This window comes from Palaemon carinicauda, chromosome 9, assembly GCF_036898095.1.
Source record: "Palaemon carinicauda isolate YSFRI2023 chromosome 9, ASM3689809v2, whole genome shotgun sequence".
NCBI classification, from domain to species: Eukaryota; Metazoa; Arthropoda; class Malacostraca; order Decapoda; family Palaemonidae; genus Palaemon; species Palaemon carinicauda.
The window spans coordinates 104,302,270-104,324,240 of NC_090733.1; the positions used below are offsets into that span (position 1 = coordinate 104,302,270).

A 21,971-nucleotide genomic window follows, 5' to 3' on the forward strand; every position below is an offset into this window, starting at 1 on the left:
TTCTCACTTGTTACACTTTAATTAGACACAGCATCTCTGTTCAAATCAAATTCTTCAGTTAATATTATTCTACCAACTTGCAATCCTTTAACTGAACACATCATCTCTGTCCAGATCAAATTCTTCTGTTAATTTTTTCTCACTTGTTACCCCCTAATTGGACACATCAGCTCTGTTCAGATCAAATGCCGCAGTTAACGTATCCGTTTTTTTTTTTTTTTCAGATCAAATGCCGCAGTTAACGTACATATCAGTTTTTTTTTTTTTTTTTTTTTTTTTTTTTTTTTTTTTTTTGCTAACTACGTCAGTTTTAAACTATCATGAACCATTACAGGTCTTTACGCGGGAAGAATAAGCTTTCTTGTTTTATTTTAAATCTTAAGCCCGGATATTGTCTCCTGTTAAACCGTTTTGTTGCCTATAGAAATTTTGAAAACTTCAAATACAATCATTTCTTCAACATGCTGGTAGAACCATAGCCTTCTTCTAAAATTAATTGTTAAATTACACTTCTCATTTCTTAACTAATTCATCTTTCATCATTTCAATATTTTTGGCATTACTCCTCTGTTCATCTCTGGCCTTATACCCTTCCTTATATTGCTTGCTTGTGAAGGCACTGGTGTTTTTTTTACATTAAAACTGCATCTAGCTTAGATCACATTCCAATTTGATTCCTGAGGGAATTTCTGAATGAAAAGATATTATTGCGATATTACCTTTTTCATGCAATTTCTAATTCCTTTTCCTATCTATAAAATATCCCACCTAATCTCGTTTATACCTTCCTATACTAATATGTATGGTGGCATTAATGCATTTTCTTTCCATCGATAATGTGGGGTCTTCATTCCCTATAATTCTTTTATTTCAATTTCTAAACATTTTACGTATCCACGTACTAGATTCTTTTGTTCACCCTAGTTATCTAAATGGTCAATTAACCCTATTCATGAAACTGCTATGAACAATACCCTCATGTCTTTGGATGCCAATTCCTTTACTCTACCTCTTAATGGAAGTGAATCAAAAGCAATTTTCGTATCAACGACTCAACCCTGTGACTTTTCGTTTAGAGTCAAGTTTTTCTTTCTTTTTAGCTTCGACGTGTCTCTTGTTATAGTTTATATATGAAAGATCTATTTTGATGTTACGTTCTTTAAGTGCTTTATTTTAATTGTTCATTAGAGCTCTTGTAGTTTATTCATTTCCTTATTTCCTTTCTTGACTGTGCTATTTTTCCATGTTGGAGCCCTTGGGCTTATAGTATCCTGCTTTTCCAGCTAGGGTTGTAGCTTAGCTAATAATAATAATAATAATAATAATAATAATAATAATAATAATAATAATAATAATAATTTTATCTTTTTACGTTTCCTTACGTGTTCATTCTGCTTTGATAGTGGAGAAATTTAAACAAAATGGTAGAGTCTATAAGAAATTGAGATTAAATTCGCTTGAATTAAGAGATTTTGAAAGGCCATGAAGACCACTATGTTGAGGGGAGACTTGGAGAAACTTCCTGGTGCATTGTGAAGTAAAAGTTAATAAGAAATTGAGATTAAATGAGATTGGATTAAGAGAGTTTGAGACCAGGGAGGCCATTCAGTGTTGAGTTGTAACTTGGATAAAATTTGCTGCTGCATTGCTAAGTAATTGTTAAGAGAGAATGGATAGCAAAATGAAAAAGTAAGCGATATTGAAGATAAAGTAGAATGCTGAAAGGTGGGTGTGAGTATGGCATACAGTGCTCTGCGTGGGTTCCACCTCTCTATTAGAGTAAAAGAATAATTAGGTGTTGTCTTCAGAAAAACAAATGCACACTGTCAATGAGGTTTTTCTTGTTTTTTTGTTTATGTCTTATTTCAATAGGTGTTTCTTCACTCATTTCTCTTGCCAAGCGATAATGTATTACCCGCAAGTTTACTTTTCAGTTCTTCTCGTCTACCTATTTTCAATGAATCGTAAAGTCGGTCTTTTTAATGGACAGTTTGCTTACTTCATCTGCCATCTTATATTTTTCTTATTGATTTGCGGGCCATACTTTGATGATTCCTTTCCTACTAAACTTGAACTTACAACAACAACAACAACAACAAATGTAGCTGTTTCTAGCTGAAGAACAGTGGCATCGGACATGCCAATTACCAAATCATGTCTGAGGTTTGGCCAGTTTTCTTCACTACGCTGGCCACTACGGATTGGTGATGGTGGGTCTTTCAATTTCCGAGAATCCGTTGTGATATTTGTGTGTGTGTTTTTTTTTTTTTTTTTTTTTTTTTTTTTTTTTTTTTTTTTTTTTTGTAGGTAGGTGAATTCAGGACTCACTTAGAACTAAATGGGCCCTGTGTGAATTGAACCAGGGAAGACCCACATCGCTATGCAAGAATAGTATCTTTATGATTTCGTTTCCCCATGAAGAAAAAAAAGCCTTTCCTTAACCTCAGTATACTACAAACCAATGGTTGTTGGTAGATGCACGAATGTCTAAAGAAAAAAAAAACAGAAAATCTTTAAAACAATAATAAATTGAAAATGAAATCAGTTATTAATGTCATGTCTACGTGGTAGAAGATCTATATGGGTAATAATCAAAGTCCGGGAGAAACAATTGCAGTCTACCAAGGAGCAACACATTAGGTTGGCCTGAAAAGGAACGTAAACCGTAAGCATGATAGTAACTAAAGTAGTTACTGTTTACTTTATAGAAAAAAAAAAAAAAAAAAAAACACTGGGCATGGTTAAGAATGTCACGGCTGAGATGTAATGGCCACGTGTTGAGGATGAATGGTGGGGAGGAAGTGAAGAAGGCTTGGAAGGAATCCGTTAGGGCAGAAGATCGAGAGGAAGGCAGAAAATTAAATTGTGAGATAAGGTGAAGGATAATATGGACAGAAGAGGTTTGGTGGAAGAGAATGCCTTTGATAGAAGGCATTGGAGAGGACACACCAGGCAACCAACCCCTTAATGTAGAGATAACGATGGGAAAGATTTTAAAGACAGGTCATTAGCCACAACAAATAAGTAAAAACGTCACCTGGAAGTCAAGAAAAGTCTTACGGAAAACCAAGCTACCCATCTGATACCTGCTCCCCGCATCGAATGGATGTGGGGGAGATTTCAAATACTTGAAGGATTTCAGTGAAAGGAGTAGTGTTTGTCTTTTTATATAATGACGTGTAACACCCTTCTTACTGTTTTTTTTTCTGATCCTATCACACACGGAAAGGCCCTGTGCCCCGCACGACCTACAAGATTTGTTTGTCGTATAGGTCTACATACTCAAGTATTCAGACTCATACAACGTAATTCGCGTTACTTGTCATGTATAAAGTCTTTAACTTCTTTAACAGTCTTTCTGGTGTCTAGTGAGAGCTTGTTAATAGCCTTGGGGTCGCATATTTAAAAGCTCTAGAAACTACAGTAGAGATGCATCCTTGAAACCATCTTGAACTATTCTCGTTGTCGACGATTCGTTGGCTGTATGATATGTAGCTATTCTCTTAAATGTATTGAACGTCCGGGTCTGATAACTTGATGAGATGTTCCAAATATCTTGTAATTTATTTTAAATTTAATAAGAAGCCAATGTATGAAAATCAGTACAGGAGCAATCCTTTTCAGGGATGAGACACCTTCTATCAATCTTGCTCCCCTGCTTAGCCTATTATGTTTCGTAACTTCTTAAATTCCACTGGTTAGGTTCTAATAGGTAGAGTAATACATCTCGGTAATAACACAGTTAATACCAAGTTTCTTAACAGAACATTCATCCAGATTCGTTCTTTATAAAAGGAGTTTTTTCAAAGGTAATACCTAGTGATTCATACTTCAGCATTTATTTGAGCATCGAGAGACAAAAACAGGTGTGTATGTGTGCTGTAAAGTTGCTGGGCAAGCAGGTGTACTATTACACAATGTAACACATGCGTTTGAAAAATGTCTTGATTAGATATATCAAAGAAACAATACTATATGGTAATGGCTTTAGATTAAAAATGATATTTGGTGATAAAAGTTGATGAGACTGTGCAGCTGCTAAACGTATTAGGTAAACTACGCAAGTGTATGCAAATCTGAGTTACTGTGTGTGAGCATGTTGTAGGCCTATGGAGAGAGAGAGAGAGAGAGAGAGAGAGAGAGAGAGAGAGAGAGAGAGAGAGGGGGGGGGGTGTTCCTAACCCATTCACATTAAATTACCCATATATTCGGGAGCTAATATTGCCTGTATAAACGTTGCGATACTTCCTTAACATGGCACATCCCTTTACCATAAGATTTTCTTCCTATTATTACAAAATGAAATTATTCCTTTGTATATTTCATCACGTTTTATCTCTCTCAATAATGATAATAATAATAATAATAATAATAATAATAATAATAATAATAATAATAATAATGTGAAAAAGGGTATATGTAATAAAGATTAAAATTATGACCAAATGGGAATTCATGTGGAATATGGGTCAACAAAACAACTGCTATCGTATCCACAAATGAACACATATGATGATTTTGCTACTGAGACAACGCCCATGCCGAAAATTGACTGTTATCTTCATGAGGGGAAAGTAATCAAGTTTAATAGATGATACCAGTACAAAGGACATCCGTTTTCTTATCTTATCACAGCGCATCAACGATCATCTCTGTTCAGTACGTACTTTAACTACTGTTAATTTCCCTCCTCAGCCTAGACAGTGGAATGTTCTGTATTTTTGGGGGGTTCAATATACTATTCTTCCTTTATTTATCCCCATTTTTTTCCTCTTCCACTCTAAGTAGACCATTGAATAGTCTGCCATGAAAATTGAATGACATAACTTTAAAAAATTCATATATAGGTTGAGGAGGCGCTTTAGAAAACTAAATCTGTTACAGTATTTACTGTCTCTTCCGATGGCTCCAAACGTGCACGATCCCATTCTTATTTTCACACTTATTTGTCAGATGACAGTAAGATACGTCACAAGATCAGTGTGGTCGATAACGAAAATTGGTGCAAATCCCCATTAGAAACACGAAAATAACTATTTAAGAACGTTTTTTTTTTTTTTTTTATTATTATTGATTATCAGTGGACGACACTGCACTTGCATCTTTTAGGAATTGGTTATGGTAATTAAGAGAATTAAATTATCTTAATAAAGTATGTCATATGTGATTCCAATAAAAAAACATTATGTTTAGAGTAACACTCACAATACATAAAGCAATTTGAAAAATAGAAACGAAGAAGGATAGTGATTATCTTTATTGAAATTGAATACCGGTAACTAATCGAATACGGTTCATTTAACGACCACGTATGGCTGTGAAACGTTTTTTAATAGAAATTTAATAAACTTAATATTACAATGTTTCACTATCACTGAACATAACACCAAATGAGGTAGATATGCAAATCTTGAAATGATCAGCGTATTTCAACTTTGGCGGCAACTGTCTCATTCCAATATGGCGGTGGTATTTGGTGGTGTCGCCGCTAGGTGAGGCGTCACAGGCGTGTGCCGCAGAGAGCAGTGTTGCCAGCTATGGGAATTTATCCCTAGATTTGGGAGTTTTGGTTGTCTGATGGGGATATTCTGTACAAATTTCTGTGAAGAAACAAAGACGAGTAAACCTTTATATAGCTCCAATTAGTTTGATTGCACTTAAATGAAGTATATTGAGTAATTTCTGTATTATTACAGCCTACATGATCAAGATGGAAGAGAATGTATTTGTGGAAATTGGGATTTTTAGGTTGTTTTGGGGATTTTTTATCATGAGTTTTGGGAATTTTTATACTAACCCATCTGGCAACACTGGCAGAGAGACTCCCGCCCGCCATATTGTGTTTGCCACTTGTTGTACTGAGGGTACGCTCACCGTTTCGCCTTGATTTGTGCAAGATCTATCTCTGTTGACAACAATCAGCAATGATGAACGGGTAAGTAATCTCCTTTGGTCTCCCTTGAACATACATTTCTCGGCGTGCAACTCTACGATTCACCCTCAGAACTGTCAGAAAAGTTGGGGGCGTTCGGGGAGACGATTTGACAAAGCTGGATGTGCCACAACGCGGGAACAATGGCCTCCCCCCTACCTAATGCGCTGCGCTCGAAACCGCCTGCAGCAGCAGCGTGCTACCCTTCTTACAGGCAGGGAATCAAGGGCACGATCTCTCGCACATTGACGTCCTCGTGTGTCTGTGATGCCCTGTCCGTGGGAAGGAAGGCGATGGGGGTCATCCTCGTCTGGGATCGTCGTGACGACGGTTGGGCCCCTGGGGTGACGTGAGAGAGAACACCTCGCCAGGGTGTTGCCCCTGACGTTGGGAACGACCGGAAAGAATAAAATACGAAATGTGGGTGTCAGTTCATGTAACATTGGCGTCGAGTGTCGTCTTCACATATGGTTGACATTAGGAGGAAGGTCACGCGATGCTGCTCCTTCGGGAGCGGTGTATAACGTTGACTGATAAACGTAACATTGTTATGGTTGTGAAGACTTGACATAATCTAAAGTCTAGTCCATTTTATATGCTTGATATTAGCAAAAATCTAGCTCTTTTTTATCACTTCTGTTTCGTTATTATAAGAGGTGTAGGATAAATATTCCAATTGATTATTTTGGTCGAGAATTTGTTTTTCCGGGCGGCCTTGGACTATTTTTACAAGAGTCTGTTTATAAAAGGTGATCACAACGGCTATGCCGGTTTTGGAGAATCTTTCAGGAGCTTCTTATATCGTTTTTAGTTTATCTAAATACATTCAATCATTGACACAGTTGAATATCATTCGCATTAATTAAAGTAAGCAATAACTGATATGGCCTAAATTTATTGGTGAAAGAAGTATAAGTAAGGAACTACCTGAAGATTGTTATTCTCTGATAACCACTTCATCGTGTTATTAACTGCTCTATGGGTGAGGGGTTATCAGGGTAGGCATGTTGTTTTTCTTAGTCTTGTGAGGTTAGGCGATTTGTCTCCTAGTCTGGTTGGGTTAGGCAATTTTACCCTAGTTGGTTGGGTTAGGCAATTTTACCCTAGTTGGTTGGGTTAGGCAATTTTACCCTAGTTGGTTGGGTTAGGCAGTTTCTAACCTTTTGTCTTGTAAGGTTAGGCATTAATTTTTCCTTAGGCCCGCTTCACACGATCAGATTGAATCCGTGCTGTTCAGATATCGATGTAGCTCAATGATGCCCTTTACGTGCTGCGGGTGATAACCGGCCGGTAGTGATTTCTAAACTGCTTGCACTGCTAAACTGTGCAGTGCTGCATGGTCTAAAATACTTGAAATGTTTATGGCTCCCTTCAGACGACAGGGTTTCCTCCGTGCGGTAGCAGTGGTTCAGCTGTTCCAGAGAGTAGTAGGCATTCCCCTTCTGCTGCTATTTTTCAGCGATTAATGTGAATTATAATGAAATGTTTAAGGTACATTAAACGTAATAGGATCATGATTATATAAGCGATTGTTTTCATTTTCTCATATGGTACGTATGATAAACTATCCAATCTTTAAAACGTCCAAGAGAGAGAATCGATCAGTGTTTTGCGATGATACCGCCATGTTAAAAGAAATGATGATTGTTGCTGAAGTAACTATTACTATTGGGTGTCTCCCATTTATGTTTCTTTGTAGCATCCTGTTTATTATGTACACTTAAGACCACTTTCTTCATCATGTCCTCCATCTTGAACAAAGTGACTGGCTAGCATTCTGTTCCTTGATGCAGACAAACCTCTGGGTTTCAACCCTCTCTTGTAAAGACATGCTCTTGGACGCAGGAATCTGCTGCACTGTTTCAAAACGCTCGTGTGAAGCGAGCCATAGTCTGCATAGGTTAGGCAATTTCTGTTTCTTAGTCTTGATAGGTTGGGCAATTTCTTTTTCTTAGTTTGGTCAGTTTAGGCTATAGGCAACTGAGGTTAGGCTAATTTTTTCCTTGTCTGGTTTAACATATTGGTGACTGTCGTGCTTAGGTCAGGTTAATATATTCCTCCAAGGTATCCCCTCAAATACAATTGTGTTTGTCATGTTTTAATTTGGATTTTGTATTTTGGTAAGCCTGTTGCAAATCATACACATTTGTGCCTAACTATTGAAGGCCTGAAAGGCACTGAATTTACGTATTTTGCATATTGTATTGCTTTTTTTTATGGTGTACATGTGTTTATGAAGCATTGTTTTAAGGCCCAATAATGCAGGTCATATATGGTATTTTCTACTTATCAATATTTTTGAATAGCTTGAATCATATAGATTGAGTATCAAGATTGCAGATTGATTTTAACTATTGCATGGAGTTGTGGTTAGGTTTTGCAACAGCATACCAGTCCTTGATGCCTGTTGGACTTTACCTAGTAGCTTATGATAAGTCAAGAAGCTACTTTTTAAATAGCTGTAATGCCCCGCTATAAATCCTTAAGGACTTGTGAGAAGAGTTTCCCACAAATACAAATAAATTAGAAACCATGTAGAACTAGGTCAGGTGACCCAACCACTTGTCTTACTCCTATATTCTTTTTGTTTCTTTTCTCTTGAATGTAAAAATAGAATATAGTACCAAAGTCGAAGGCTGTCACATTTTTCTTTGAAGTTCTCTTTGTAGAGGAACGTTTTTATTTTCCGGCAAGTTAAAATGTAATGGTAATACAATATGCATTTATTCATATCCTTTGTGTACTTTACTGAAGGGGGCTACTTTTCCAATCCTATTCTGTAGGGGGATCCGTACTCGTAAGACCTTTACGTATATCTAATACATTTCCAGGCATTCAGCATTTCGCACCTCATATTACACAGTATTTGTGAGGAAGTAGTTAATGGGAAATTATATCCAGAAGTATTTTGTTGCGTGGTAACTGATTATTTATCAAATAGGATTTTGGGGGGGGCCGCGGGGTATACTACAATCTGACTTTTAAAGCTACTAGAGTAGGATATGCCTTCACTTTATCTCGACTCGTTCATCTTGATCGCATTAAACCACTGATTGGTAAAATAATTTTTGGATGTCACATGACCTAGAGAAGTCCCATAATAATTTTTTTTAGTTTATAGATTTACAGATTCTTTATCCGTTATTCTATTTTTTTTTTTTTTTTCATAACCTTTGAGTTATGTTGAGAAAAACCTTTACCAAGTTGTAGTTGTATCAATAGGTAAATAGCTTTACCGGAAATTTAATGATTTTCCAAGTAAGGGTCGCCATCCTTTGTGCATCTTTGCAGTATGTAAGGTAGTGTTCATCAGTAACTAGCTAGTAGTCTTCAATTAAACCTACAGCAAAAGGACACAACTATGTGTTTTGTCTGTTCTTTATATGTCTTTTGTCTTTAGATTCTTCGATCTTTTTTGTCATATTGTAACAAACTGTCGATGACCTTGAATATAAGTTATTTAATGCATTTAGAAGTATAAAGATGATGAATACTGTACCAGACATTTTTCCTTTAGATCTCACTGAGCTAGGTGTATGAGATACATTGAGACTATTATGTTTGTTTTTATAAACAGGTTAGCTAGTTGAAAGGGAATAATTTGTTGAAAAGCCTGACAGATGGTCTTTGCTGTATTGAAACTTGATTCATTGTGATAGCACTTGTGCTATATGCAGTTTTAACAAGTGCTACGTGAAGTTTTCACACTTGTTACCGTTTCATAGAGTAAATGGAATCAGAATTGTATACTGTAGTGCTTTTTACAAACCTCTATAAAGAAAGTATCTAGTTTAACACTTGGCATCAACAATAATTTTTACAAGCAGTTGCTTTGGATAATCCTGCAAGGGTTTATTGATACTCCTTGTTCTGTAGCTGAACATTTTCTTACTGAACTGAAGATTAGCTTGTTTACATGAAGTTGTTGTTTTATATCATTGATTTTCTATGAAGTGTAGCCTTTCCAATGATGACCTAGAAATGCTACAGTATAGTGTTTGCCATATACTACGCAATTGCTCTCCAATGTCATTCGCCTAGCTAAAACGTTAATGTTGGTTGTCGGCCGATGTCTACCCATCCTAATGTTTGCGAGCTTATTCCTTTTCATTTTTAGGCGACAATTCGCAGAATATATATATAGAGGCAGAGGCGGCCTTAGATTTTTCATGTCTTAAGTGCAAGTAATTATCTAAAGCGTTAAGATTCATCTCTATATAAGGGAGTGAATGTATTTTGATTATAAAGTATGATTAAGAGGGTTGTAACAAGAGTTTACAGTCCATATATTTTTGATAATTTTTTTGATTACTTAGTGTTTTATTTATCAGTGCAGTATGTACTCTGTATTGCAAACCTGGACTTGAAGGTAGTCTGTCAATCTTACATATTATATCGGGTGCTTACTTCTTAGCACACAAATTTTATATTGGTTTGTGTTGACATGTGGATGGGATAAAATTCATCATCTCTTATGGCCATTGATGCAAGTGGCCTTGGTTAGATTTTGCCAATTGTGTATCTTAAGCTCCAGTCGATATTCTCCATTCATCATCTACTTCACGCTTCATATTCCTCAGCATGTAGGCCTGGGTTTTCCAAATTTTCTAGTGCCGGGTGGAGCCCAGTTGAATGTTTGATGAACTAACCTTTGGGGGAGTGCTAAGAGCATGTCCAAACCATCTCCATCTGCCCCTCACCAAGATGTCATCCACGTATGGCATTGGAGTAATCTCACTTCTACTGTCATTTCAATTCTTGCCCTGACCTGCCATTTAACTCCTAGCAAATCTACAAAATCTCATGGCATTCGGGTAATAACATTTTGTGGGAGACATAACTACTATTACTTTGCAATATATCAGAACCCAAACTGCTGATTTTATCTTACGTGGCTCATATACAAGATATTAGAAATGCCTCATGTTCTTGTTTGTAATTTCAATGCTCACCATAAGAAGTGTTGAATTTTGTTTCTTCTATTGCCAGGGCTCGAGAGGGTTTCCTTTGTTACTGAATGTGGCTGAGACCATATCCTTGGTGAGAGTACTCACACATCTGGTAGTTGCTTTTGGATTTAGTATACCCAGCTTTTTGTTATAGCAAGCAAGGTTGCCCTTAGTTGGTTATGTTACCAATTAGAATGAGCTGGCTGTGCCAAATGTGTCATACCTAGTAAAATATATACAATGTATATTCTCAAGCAGACTGGATAGGCATTTTGTGGGATTTTTTCATTTAAATTGGTAACTAATTGTATATGGCATCTAATGTCTGGTGTTCCACAGGGGAGTGTTTTAAGTTCTTGGTCCATTACTTTTTATACTATACAGTATGCATACATTGGTTTGGCCTAAGAAACAATCTTGATGCAGTTCTACATCAATTCAATATCCTGAATGTAGACCTGTAATGTTGAATTACTTAATAGAAATTTAACTAGAATTAGTTCATGATGCAAATTATGGGTGACTGAAGTTGAACCCTACCAAACCCATATGAATGTAAGTTGGTCAATATCCATGTCTTTGCCTGGACAATGTCCAGCTACAGTATCATACAACCATCCTTCGGTTTTTGCGAGGGATATGTTTGAGGATCCCTGGCGAAAAGCAAAATATTGCGTAAGGTGGGGAAACCTGTTTTTAGTTTGCAAATTATTTGCTTTTTAAACCTTTCTAAACATTCCCCACACAGTTAAACATTTTCCACATTCTACTAGCACTTCCCCCACACTCCTATATGAACAAGATTGTTATGCTATACTGTACACAAACTTTGCTGTATGTGTGAGTACACTGCTGTATACAGTGCATGTGAGGTTAGTCTAGCCTACTTCACAGGTATGGGACTGGAGCACATTGTAAAAATTTCTACAATGTATCTGATCTTATTCTTGAATGTTTTAATTAATTTTGTTTGGGGTACTCCCCTAAGATTACAAACTCCAGTGAAACATGAATGATGGTGAATTGGGTGTGCAGTAGAAGACAATATTTAGTAAATAGCATATCGTAGGGTTTGATTGAATGTAATTAAAGTAATTACTAAACGAAAGTATCATGAAATAGTAGAGTACAAAGTAACGTTTGTTGTCATGCGGCTCACAAAACGCAAGGTGGAAGGCGGCAAGGGGAGATGCTGCCTAACCCAGCACCATTCTCTTGGGTGATGCTGGGCCAGGATACGGGTTGCCAAGAACCCATCTGTTTGGCAAGTGCTTGACTATTCTTGTGCTGATACTGCTGCCAGTGTATGGCGGACGGTTTGTATTAAAGATGATAACAATTGCAAGCGTTGCCAATCAGGTTAAAATATGGGTCTGTTCTCAGTTCCCATTACAGTACATGATATACAGGTACTAATTCCATACAGGCTTCTGAAGTTTTTCTTTTTTTTTGCTTTAGCAATAGGAAGCTCGTCCCTGGTTTTCCTTGTGCTGGTGCTGTCTAGAATGGGTTGTTGGCAGATTTATCCTTAATCCGTAACGGTTCACCACTTGACTCCTTCCATGATACTAGTCGGTTTTCATGCATTTTGGGTTGTACTAGAGGTTACAAGAACTGTCCTAATCATTTGCTATTTGCCTCCTGATTACTGTGTTTAAGACTTAACTGCTTTTATCAAGCCTTTTAATCAGTTTAAGTATCATTATTCAAGATGATTGTTTTTCAGTATATAGTAGGTTAGCCAGGACACCAGCCACCTGTTGAGATACTACCATTAGTGTTATTGGGTCCCATTACTGGCCTGACAGTACTACACTAGACCCCCCTCTGGTTACGGCCCATCTTTTCTTAGCCTACACATACACCCAATAGTCTGGCCTATTCTTTACACATTGTCCTCTGTCCTTGTATGCTAGCAACGCTGGGATTACTAAACCATTCTTCTTTGCTCAAAGGGTTAACTACTGCACTGTAATTGTTCAGTGGCTACTTGTTTCTTGGTAAGGGTAGAGGAGACTTTGGCTAGGTAAGCAGCTCTTATAGCAGGACACCAAAATCAAACCATTATTCTGTAGTCTTGGATAGTGCCACAACCTCTTTACCATCATGGTCTTCCACTGTCATGGGTTAGAGTTCCCTTGCTTAAGGGTACACTATTCTATCTTATTTGTTTCTTTTTTGAATTTTTATAGTTTATATATGAAAGATCTGTATAATATTTTTAAGATTTTAATTGTTCATTACTTCACTTGTTTATTTCCTTGTTTTCTTTCCTCACTGGACTATTTTTCCCTGTTGGAGCCCTCGGGCTTATAGCATCCTGCTTTTCCAACTTGGGTTGTAGCTTAGCTAGTGATAATAAGAAAAAATTTACTTCTACAATATTTCCTCAAATGTATTTTAATCAGTCTTTAGTGTGTGAACTTGCTGATTAAGATACTGTTTTTAAAGTTAATTCGTCAAATTGGCTATTGTGGTGCAGTTTTATCATGCCTGATATGGCAGTACAATTACAGCATGTTGCTTTATTTTGGGAAACGGAAATTTTTTACATGTCTATTGGGGGTTAGAATCGGTCGAGAGGAATTTTTTTTTTTATTGCATAGATTTGCTCTCAGCATCTTTTGTAGAAGTATGTAGGTAGTAGGTTGGCCAGGGCACCAACCACCTGTTGAGATACTACCGCTAGAGAGTTATGGGGTCCTTTGACTGGCCAGACAGTACTACATAGGACCCTTTTCTCTGGTTACAGTTCTTTCCTTTTGCCTACACAGACACCGAATAGTCTGGCCTATTCTTCACAGATTTTCCTGTCCTCATACACCTGACAACACTGAGATTTCCAAACTATTCTTCTCTCGAAGGGGTTATCTACTGCACTTTAATTTCAGTGGCTACTTTCCTCTTGGTAAGGGTAGAAGAGACTCTTCAGCTATGGTAAGCAGCTTTTCTAGGAGGACGACACTCCAAAATCAAACCATTATTCTCTAGTCTTGGGTAGTGCCATAGCCTCTGTACCATGGTATTCCATTGTCTTGGGTTAGAGTTCTCTTGCTTGAGGGTACACTTGGGCACACTTGTATCTAGTTTCTCTTCCTCTTTTTTTGTTATAGTTTTTAAAGTTTATATAGGAAATATTCATCTTAAGGTTACTATTCTTAAAATATTTTATTTTTCCTTGTTTCCTTTCCTCACTGGCCTATTTTCCCTGTTGGAGCCCCTGGGATTGTAGCATCCTGCTTTTCCAACTAGGGTTGTAGCTTAGCATTTGATAATAATAATAATCATTATACATACCACATAGGTTGTTAATTTAATACCGAAATTTTTTTTAGTTATATTGATTTATATGTACAGTACTGGATTTGTCTGTATGGTTCATAAACCTGTAACTTGTATTTGAGTCTGAGGTTGTGTGAAAAAGAGTTATTTGAGGAACCAGTGTTTTTCTAGCCTCTTGGCTATATTGTATATCTCCTGCATTTAAATTTGATTAGCATAAGTACTGGCACTGGGGGGAAATTACTCGTGGCATCCTTGGAGTAGTATGCACTACCATAAATTCGTTTGCTATAAAACTTTCTCTTAATTTTCATCCTTAATTATTGATTTTGCACACTTAAAATTGGTTTTATCCTATATGCATTGTTTATCACATCAATGTTGCTCTTGGTTATTCACAAATATTAATTTTTGAATGCTGTAAGAGTATCTTTTTTTTTTTATCATTACCTCTTAACTTTTGCTGTCCTGATTTTCATTCTCTATGGTTTTCTAATACAGTACAGTATTCTAATATTCAGAAAACCAGTAACAAATATAAAACTGATACTAAGTCAATAACATTGATATAACTCTACTCTCATCTAATTTTGCATCTTTCAATATTTTGTTCATTTCAGTCTTGATATCTATTCAGCACTTTGAATTCTAATTTTCAATTACACTGATATTACTACTCACATCTAGATCTTTCAATATTTTGTTCATTCCAGTCTAGATATCTATTCAGCACTTTGAATTCTATTTTTAAGGTTTGTAACATGAAATCAGTAAAACTGCAATACAGTATATCTATCTCTTTTCAGTGGCAACGATGATGGGTATGTACAGGATTTTATTTAGCAAATTTAACTTGCTTTTGCATTTGTAGATACGCTTTACAACATTGATCAGCTTTGTGTGTGATTTTGGGTATGGCAGCATTTTTTTTTTCATACTTCGCCATCTGACTCAATCCCCTCCTAGGCAATGGTTTTTTGATAAATAGATAGGCTCATTGTGTTAGGAAATAATCATATTTGGACGACATGCTCTTGCACATATACTGCATAGTTTATTCTCCTAGGATAAATATGAAGGTTGTTGGGTAGATGGCTAGCAAAAGGGGTTGTGTGTATATACTGTAGTGGAATTCTGAAAGAATTGAGGGAATTATTATTACAGTAACCTTTTTTATATGTATAATTGTACTCTATTTCTGTTGTTAAAGGTAAGAATGCTATTAAGATTCTAAACTTAGCATGACCAAAATTTTGAATGATAATGCACTTCTTGGTAAGCACTGTTTGCATACAATTTAAACATGCAGTATTACCTTAAGAAGATTTTGCTGACTAACCTTTATTCCCTCCAAGAATTTATAAATATTTTACTGGGATTTGTATCATTTAAATATTTCAAGTCATAATCATGGAATTCCAGCCAATTTTCCCCCCCCCCCCATGCTTTTGAAATCCTATGGCATTTGCATGCGTTTGGGTAACAGTGAAGCATATTGAAATTTTAGTGGTTGGGTTTTTGTTTTTTAGAATAAGGGTAACACTTGAAATGTTATATTTTTGGATAGGAGACTAGTTTTATGAAAGAAAAATACTCTTAAGATGAGGTGGGCTTTTCAAATTTGATTAAAAGAGTAATTATGTGTCTTACCAATTTGCAATTTTGCTTTGTTTAATGCTTTTGTCTTGATTTAACATAACAGGTTGTGTATTTATAGAACCACCTCACCAAAGCATTGCATCAACTTATGTTTGCTGTAGGGTTTTTGTTATAATTGCAAGGTTGTGCACTATTTTTGTTATTGAAAGTTAATGATTGGTCACTCATGCACTTATCTTTGTTTTTGTAGTTTTGTCCAAATCAACTAAAAGCTTCAAAATAATAACATTTTCTGTACAGTGAATCATAACTTTCTGCTGCATAGGATTGGGAAAAGTTGATAAGTTGTTCTTTGTATGATCTGCATGTGTTTATAAGATCACAAGCATAGTTTTAGTTTGGAAATTTATCTACGTTTGATATTTTTAGAAGGTTGAATATCAGCGAATTTATGAAACAAAAAAAAAAATGTAAAATTAGGAGGCTTACTATTAATTTGCTTATAGTGTACAGGTTATGGAAGTTATCAAAAGATAGATTTTGAGCTGTGATACAGTACCGGTACAGTATATATAATTGGTCCGATGATGCAAATCCATTATATGGACACACTTGAGTGAAACTCTGTAAAGCTTTTAAATAAACTCCTGGAAATGGCAGGCTGGTGGCATGGGAAATACCTACACTGCTTGTATACTGGCAATTGCATTATTCTGCTCTTGAGTTCATGTGTTGACTTGAATAGTGAACAGCTATTTTGATCGACATTAGCATTGTTTTTTGTCGAATCAAATTAACAAGTTCAGGAAAGTGCCAACCAGTTCCTGTTAGTCATGAACAACATACAGTACATGTCTTTGGTAGATTACTGGAAATCTTATGCCAGTGACCAAAATCGGTCCCTGATATTCCAGGCTCTTTTCTGTGAAGAAAAGTTAGTTACCATCTTAACTTGGCGTTCGGACAATAAGCATTATCTTGTGGAAGGTCCTCTGAACACAATCCTATTTGTTGATACATTATAATAGAGTAAAACACTTCAGATGTGTTTAATCTGAACGATACTCGAGGGCATGCCAATGGTGATTAGATGAAAACTGTAAGGGTTGTTCCTCAGGCAATATTCATTGGATGAAAGCTCCATAAGGGGTCGGTACTTTTGTGCTGTGTTCATTAGATGAAAGCTCCGTAAGCATGTTTTACTTGCAGTGCACTGTAGACATAAGCTAGGGGTTGCTTTTTCGTCCGTTGCATTAGGGTGCTGATTGTCCTCACTGGGCTCGGCTGTTGGGTGTATAGCTTAGATTGATAAATCTAATTAAATTAGATGAAACATTGCTTTTATCTCTGCAGTTATTCAGGGATCAAATAGTGGTTGTCTGTTGTACTGTTGGATTTGCAAAACAACTGTTCTAACATGTCAACAAGCCAATTTGGAAAGCAAGTGCAGAAATGGTAAGATGGGTGTAGTACAGTAGTGTGTTAACTCAATTACTTTGGGCTAGAGCTCAGGAAATTGGAGGCATAGCCCCTTTCCTTTTCTTCTGTCAGAACTTTGCATTTTTTGATACTGTAGAGAAGATAGGTCCTTTAGATTTTACCATAGCAGAGACATTGTCCACAATTTTTTTTTTTTTTTTTTTACTCCCTAGGACATAGGGAGACTGGCACTCATGCCCAGTATACTGTACTCGCTGATCAGTGCAGGTGTAGGGGAGTCATGCAACTGAACTAATGTTGCTGGTCAGTTATTTGATGAAGGAAAAAATAATCCTCAATTCTCTTCTCTAATAATACAGTAGGTGCATGTCTGGGAATTATGACTTTATATCCTACATGATTTTTTCATTAAAGTTCTTTAAAAATATCTAGTTATGTTACACAAGTAGGGGTTTGGCATTAGTAATATCAACCCTTTCCGTCCCCTGCTCATAAATAACTAGAAACTGATGTTCCCAACTAGTGACAGATTAAAGGTCACTCAAATGGCAGAAGCAAGGGACAGTGACATTGCTCTAGCAGGATCTTAAGAGACTTACCATATACACATACAGGATAATCAGTGCCCAGCCCACACTCCACTCAAGTTAGGACCAGGAGCAGGTGGACTTATAGGCATCCCCAAACCCCCTATTCTTAGCTCATAAAGATGGTTAGGTTGCAGACACAAACTATGTAGCTTGAACAGCAGATTGCCAGTAGAACAGTTTTCAATAGACTATCACAACCATAAATGTTTTGTATTCTCATGGGAATGAAAATAATACCTGTAAGGTGCTTTGGATTTTACCAAGGCTTAAATTTTATATACAGTAATATACAACCCCACTGGACAAACTCTCTATTCTTGTTTGGTGCCACAAAATATATTGATTTCCAGTACCAAAGTACTGTAGTGTTTTTTCACTGTTCTTACAGATTTCTTTAAAAAGATATTCCATCTGAAAGGTATTGTGTGTATATCTTAGAAACAATACACATCCTTTATTCAACATTATTTCATACAGTCTATGCAACCAGATTTCTAAATTAGCATCTGCAAATCTTCCACATTTAGATTATACTTCAGGATTCCTTGCTAGTTCCTACAAAAAGAAATAATGTTTGTAGCGCAAACGGCTGTGTGTGTTGCAACCAATATTTGAGAACTTTTATTCTTTTTGAAATGCTCCACAGAAATCAGTGGATTTTAAGTAGTTTCAAGTTTTCATCAGTTGGAGGTCTGAATATTTACTTACATCCAGAATGACTGAAGAAGACTTTACTGTAAATAACCTTTAGCCATCCACATTTTTTTCCTAACATATTTAAGGACTGTCGGGAATGGAAAATTATCAGTCGTTGGGTTCAAATTGTGGTTTGAAATAGAAATCATTGGAGATTGAGTGTATGAAATATGGATCTTGTTAGGTAGGATAGTAAAATGGACGAGTTGAAAAAATAAAGGGGAGACTTAGGTGGCTTAGTAATTCATAGCTGTAAGTAATTACATAGATGTTCATATGTGTATACATAACCTTGTCATTTAATGGGGTTAGTTCGGGCTCAACTTATGAGCAGTTGATGAATTGAGGGTCTGGTCTGGCAACCTGTTATAGTTGAACCACCAACCCTCCATGAGGAGGCCCAAAGATCCCACTCCAAATTGATTGGATGTCTGTTACTGGCCTCTCTGCAATGCTTGTTTTTCATTCACTTTCTCTTTTCTTGAATGGCTGCGAAGCAAGTGGCTTTACCTTCTTTTCCCATTGGAATAAGTGCAAAGACTGATCGTCTTCCCAATGGGAGATGTTTAGTGTTTTAGAAAGAAGGTTAACATGTTCGTTCTATTTCCTCTGCTTTGGTCTCGAAGGAGAATGCTTTTTCTTTCAAGCCATGATTTTCCCCTTCTATTCCTACGGTATCGCATTTTCTTGTGCCACTGCCCTATGGCGTAGAATGTTGACCTAGTGTATATCAAAGTGTTTTTTATGTAGTTTCCCTGCCCTCCAGAATTCTACCTCAAAAGCTGATCCCTCAGTTTTGGCTTTCAGCCCAGCCATTGGTAATGCTCTGGCTGATGTTCATCGTTTTTTTGCTTTTTACTAATCTTGCTCTACGAAAGTTCATAAAGCTCGTACGAGTAACTTCTTGCCTGAGATGACGGAAATTAATGGGCTTTCTCTGGATTGTTTCCTGAAGTTTCCTGTTCATTTTACATGCAATTCACATGTTCAAATGTGTACACCCCTCCACTTTTCAGCTGTGCGGCATTGTTCTCTTTGTACACTGTCATCTCATCCCATGAGAAGGAAATTGTGAAGAAGTTTTCATTAGACTAAGGATCATCGCCAGCTACCGCATAGTTTGGAAATAAGCTTTGGCTTGACAGTGTCCGCAGTCCTGCATACATATCTCGTGTCCGCTCTCCTGCAAAGCCTCATAGATGCGTTCACTAGCCTACATTTACTCAGAAAGTGATGCATGTCTTCATATGCCTTCATTGGCATCTTTTTTTTTTTTTTTAGTCCCCTTCAAAGACTGAAGTGTCTATGGAGCTCCTTGTCACCCCTCGGAGTCTTGTTAAGCCCACTGTCTCCTGATCGAGAAGTGGTTTGGCATAGCGATCAGCTTAAACTAGTAACAACTGTTGCACGACCTCATGGTATTTGCCCCTGCAACTTGTAGGGCATGGGGCTGTCCTTACACGATTTTTCTCTCCCCTCCAATGGCCGCCTTGGAGAATGACACTGCCCTTCGATGTCTTATCTGTCTCATCATGTAGACCATAGAATATTCCTCAGTTTGGGAGGTATGCCCTTTACCTCAACCTAGTGTTAGAAAACGGCATACGGAACCTTATCCTGTTTCCATAGGTTATTTCACCTGCTTCCAGCCTCATCATCGTGCATTGTTAGCTCTTGAGCGTTTGAGACCCAGTTTTCCATCACTTTGCCAAGTGATTCATAGACAAAGACCTGATACCTTTGTCACAGTTTCAGAAAAGCTGGACTAGGAGAAAGGTGAATGTAGGTTAACAAAGATTGAACTTTTTCTCTTGCAGTTGAGGGAGAAGTTAAACCTTCCCTTCCCTTTCTGTCATGGGATGATCCTATTTTGCCAGAATGAGTTGCTGCTTTCAATTATCCACGTTTTCCATCTTAACTCCAGTGATTCGGTGCGGGCGTTAACTCATTATGGGAGTTACAAAAAGTCTTAGACCGCACCTAGCTAGGAGCCGGCTCCCACGGTCTAGACCTTAAGCATTGGCTCCTGTGATAAAGACTGTGTCTTAGTTCTGTCCCTATTTGTCTGGGAGTAGTGTAAGTGTTTCAGGCTATAGCCCAGCTGTGCATATTAGTTTGGCTTCTAAACCAGCAAAGGGCCCTTCTGTATCTTCGGGCTTATAGTTTGAGAGAACTTGTTACGAATCTCCAGAGCCATGTAAGGTTGAAGAGCGGCATGAACAAACAAGTCATCCAGTAGCAGTGCGTCATCTCAGGGTGTGAGGGTCCATTGTGATCGAGAAGCTTACAGGAGCATGCAGGTGTGTGTGACCCTGAGACCTCACGCGCCACTGTACTATAAATGACTTTCCCCACAGGAGCAGAAACCGCAAAAGATAGTACAACCTAGAGGGGCTTTTACAGTCACAAAGTTCATCAAACCCCATTGTCCAACTTGCTTATCAAACTATTTGAAGAGGTGTCAGACAGTCAAACCTAACATACATCAAACCTCAGTCCTCAACTCAGTTTGATTTTCATTGTTTGTGAAGTTAAGATATGCCTCTCGACCAGAACGGTTTGATTACCGGTTGCTTAGCAGAGGACACGCCTCTCAAGATCTTTATGAGAGAGAAGCCCAAAAGTTAACAGCTATTAGGTGGCCATCCATTTCCATTTTCGCCTTTAAAGAGGGTTGTTATAGATCATAAATGCGTGCCAACTTGATCACTCATCCAAGTTGCTTGTCATTCCTATCAAAGATTATAGAAGTGTCATGCCATAAAAATCCTAAACATTAGGAAAGAGAATCCACAATCATGTCGGGACCCAGAGCCCTTGTACGAGATCAAATCTCTCTCCAAACATCCCGTGCCCTGGCCTCTCCCTTTTCCAGAGGCAAGGAAGTCGGGGAGAAGAAAGACATTGGTTCAACAAAGAAAAATGAAAGGGCACCATCTACAAGAGAGACTGTAATGTCTCACGGTCAGACATTTCTGATGTGGGCAATCCTTGTCTCCTCCAAGCCCGTCAAGACTAACCATGTTGCGAACCAACTTGGGTCCTGGTGAGGGGAGACCCTAATAGTCTACCAACACCAAGCGTGAAGAGGAGTCTTCTTTCCTGAGCGTCTTGGATATTAGGTTGGCCAGGGCACCAACCACCTGTTGATATTACTGCGAGAGTGTTATTGGGTCCTTTGACTGGGTAGGCAGTAGTACATTGGATCCCTTTCTCTAGTTATGGCTCATTTTTCCTTTTCCTACACGTACACTGAATAGTGTGGCCTATTCCACATTTTCCTTAGTTCTCATACACCTGGCAACATTGATATGAACAAAACCATTCCTGTTATTAAAATGTTTAATTTCAATTGTTCATTACTTCTCTTGTAGTTTATTTCCTTGTTTTCTTTCCTCACTAAGTTATTTTTCCTGTTGGAGCCCTTGGGCCTTACATCATCCTGCTTTTCCTTTTCCAACTAGGGTTGTAGCTTAGCTTGTA

The 21,971-nt window shown here is 37.4% G+C and overlaps 1 protein-coding gene across 5 annotated transcripts in view; it reads left to right on the forward strand.

Moving 5' to 3' along the window:
• The first annotated feature begins 5,805 nt into the window (after positions 1-5,805).
• heph (polypyrimidine tract-binding protein 1 heph) overlaps positions 5,806-21,971 on the forward strand; it is a 202,561-nt gene continuing 186,395 nt past the window's right edge. The window contains exons 1-2 of one of the 5 annotated variants that reach the window (XM_068380156.1): positions 5,815-5,935; positions 14,970-14,984. In XM_068380156.1, the coding sequence (XP_068236257.1) occupies positions 5,925-5,935; positions 14,970-14,984 (26 nt within the window). In that variant the 5' untranslated portion in view covers positions 5,815-5,924. Of the gene's footprint in view, positions 5,936-14,969; positions 14,985-21,971 lie in introns of those variants that run through there. The other 4 variants (XM_068380154.1, XM_068380159.1, XM_068380160.1 and 1 more) reach the window with 4 other exon arrangements.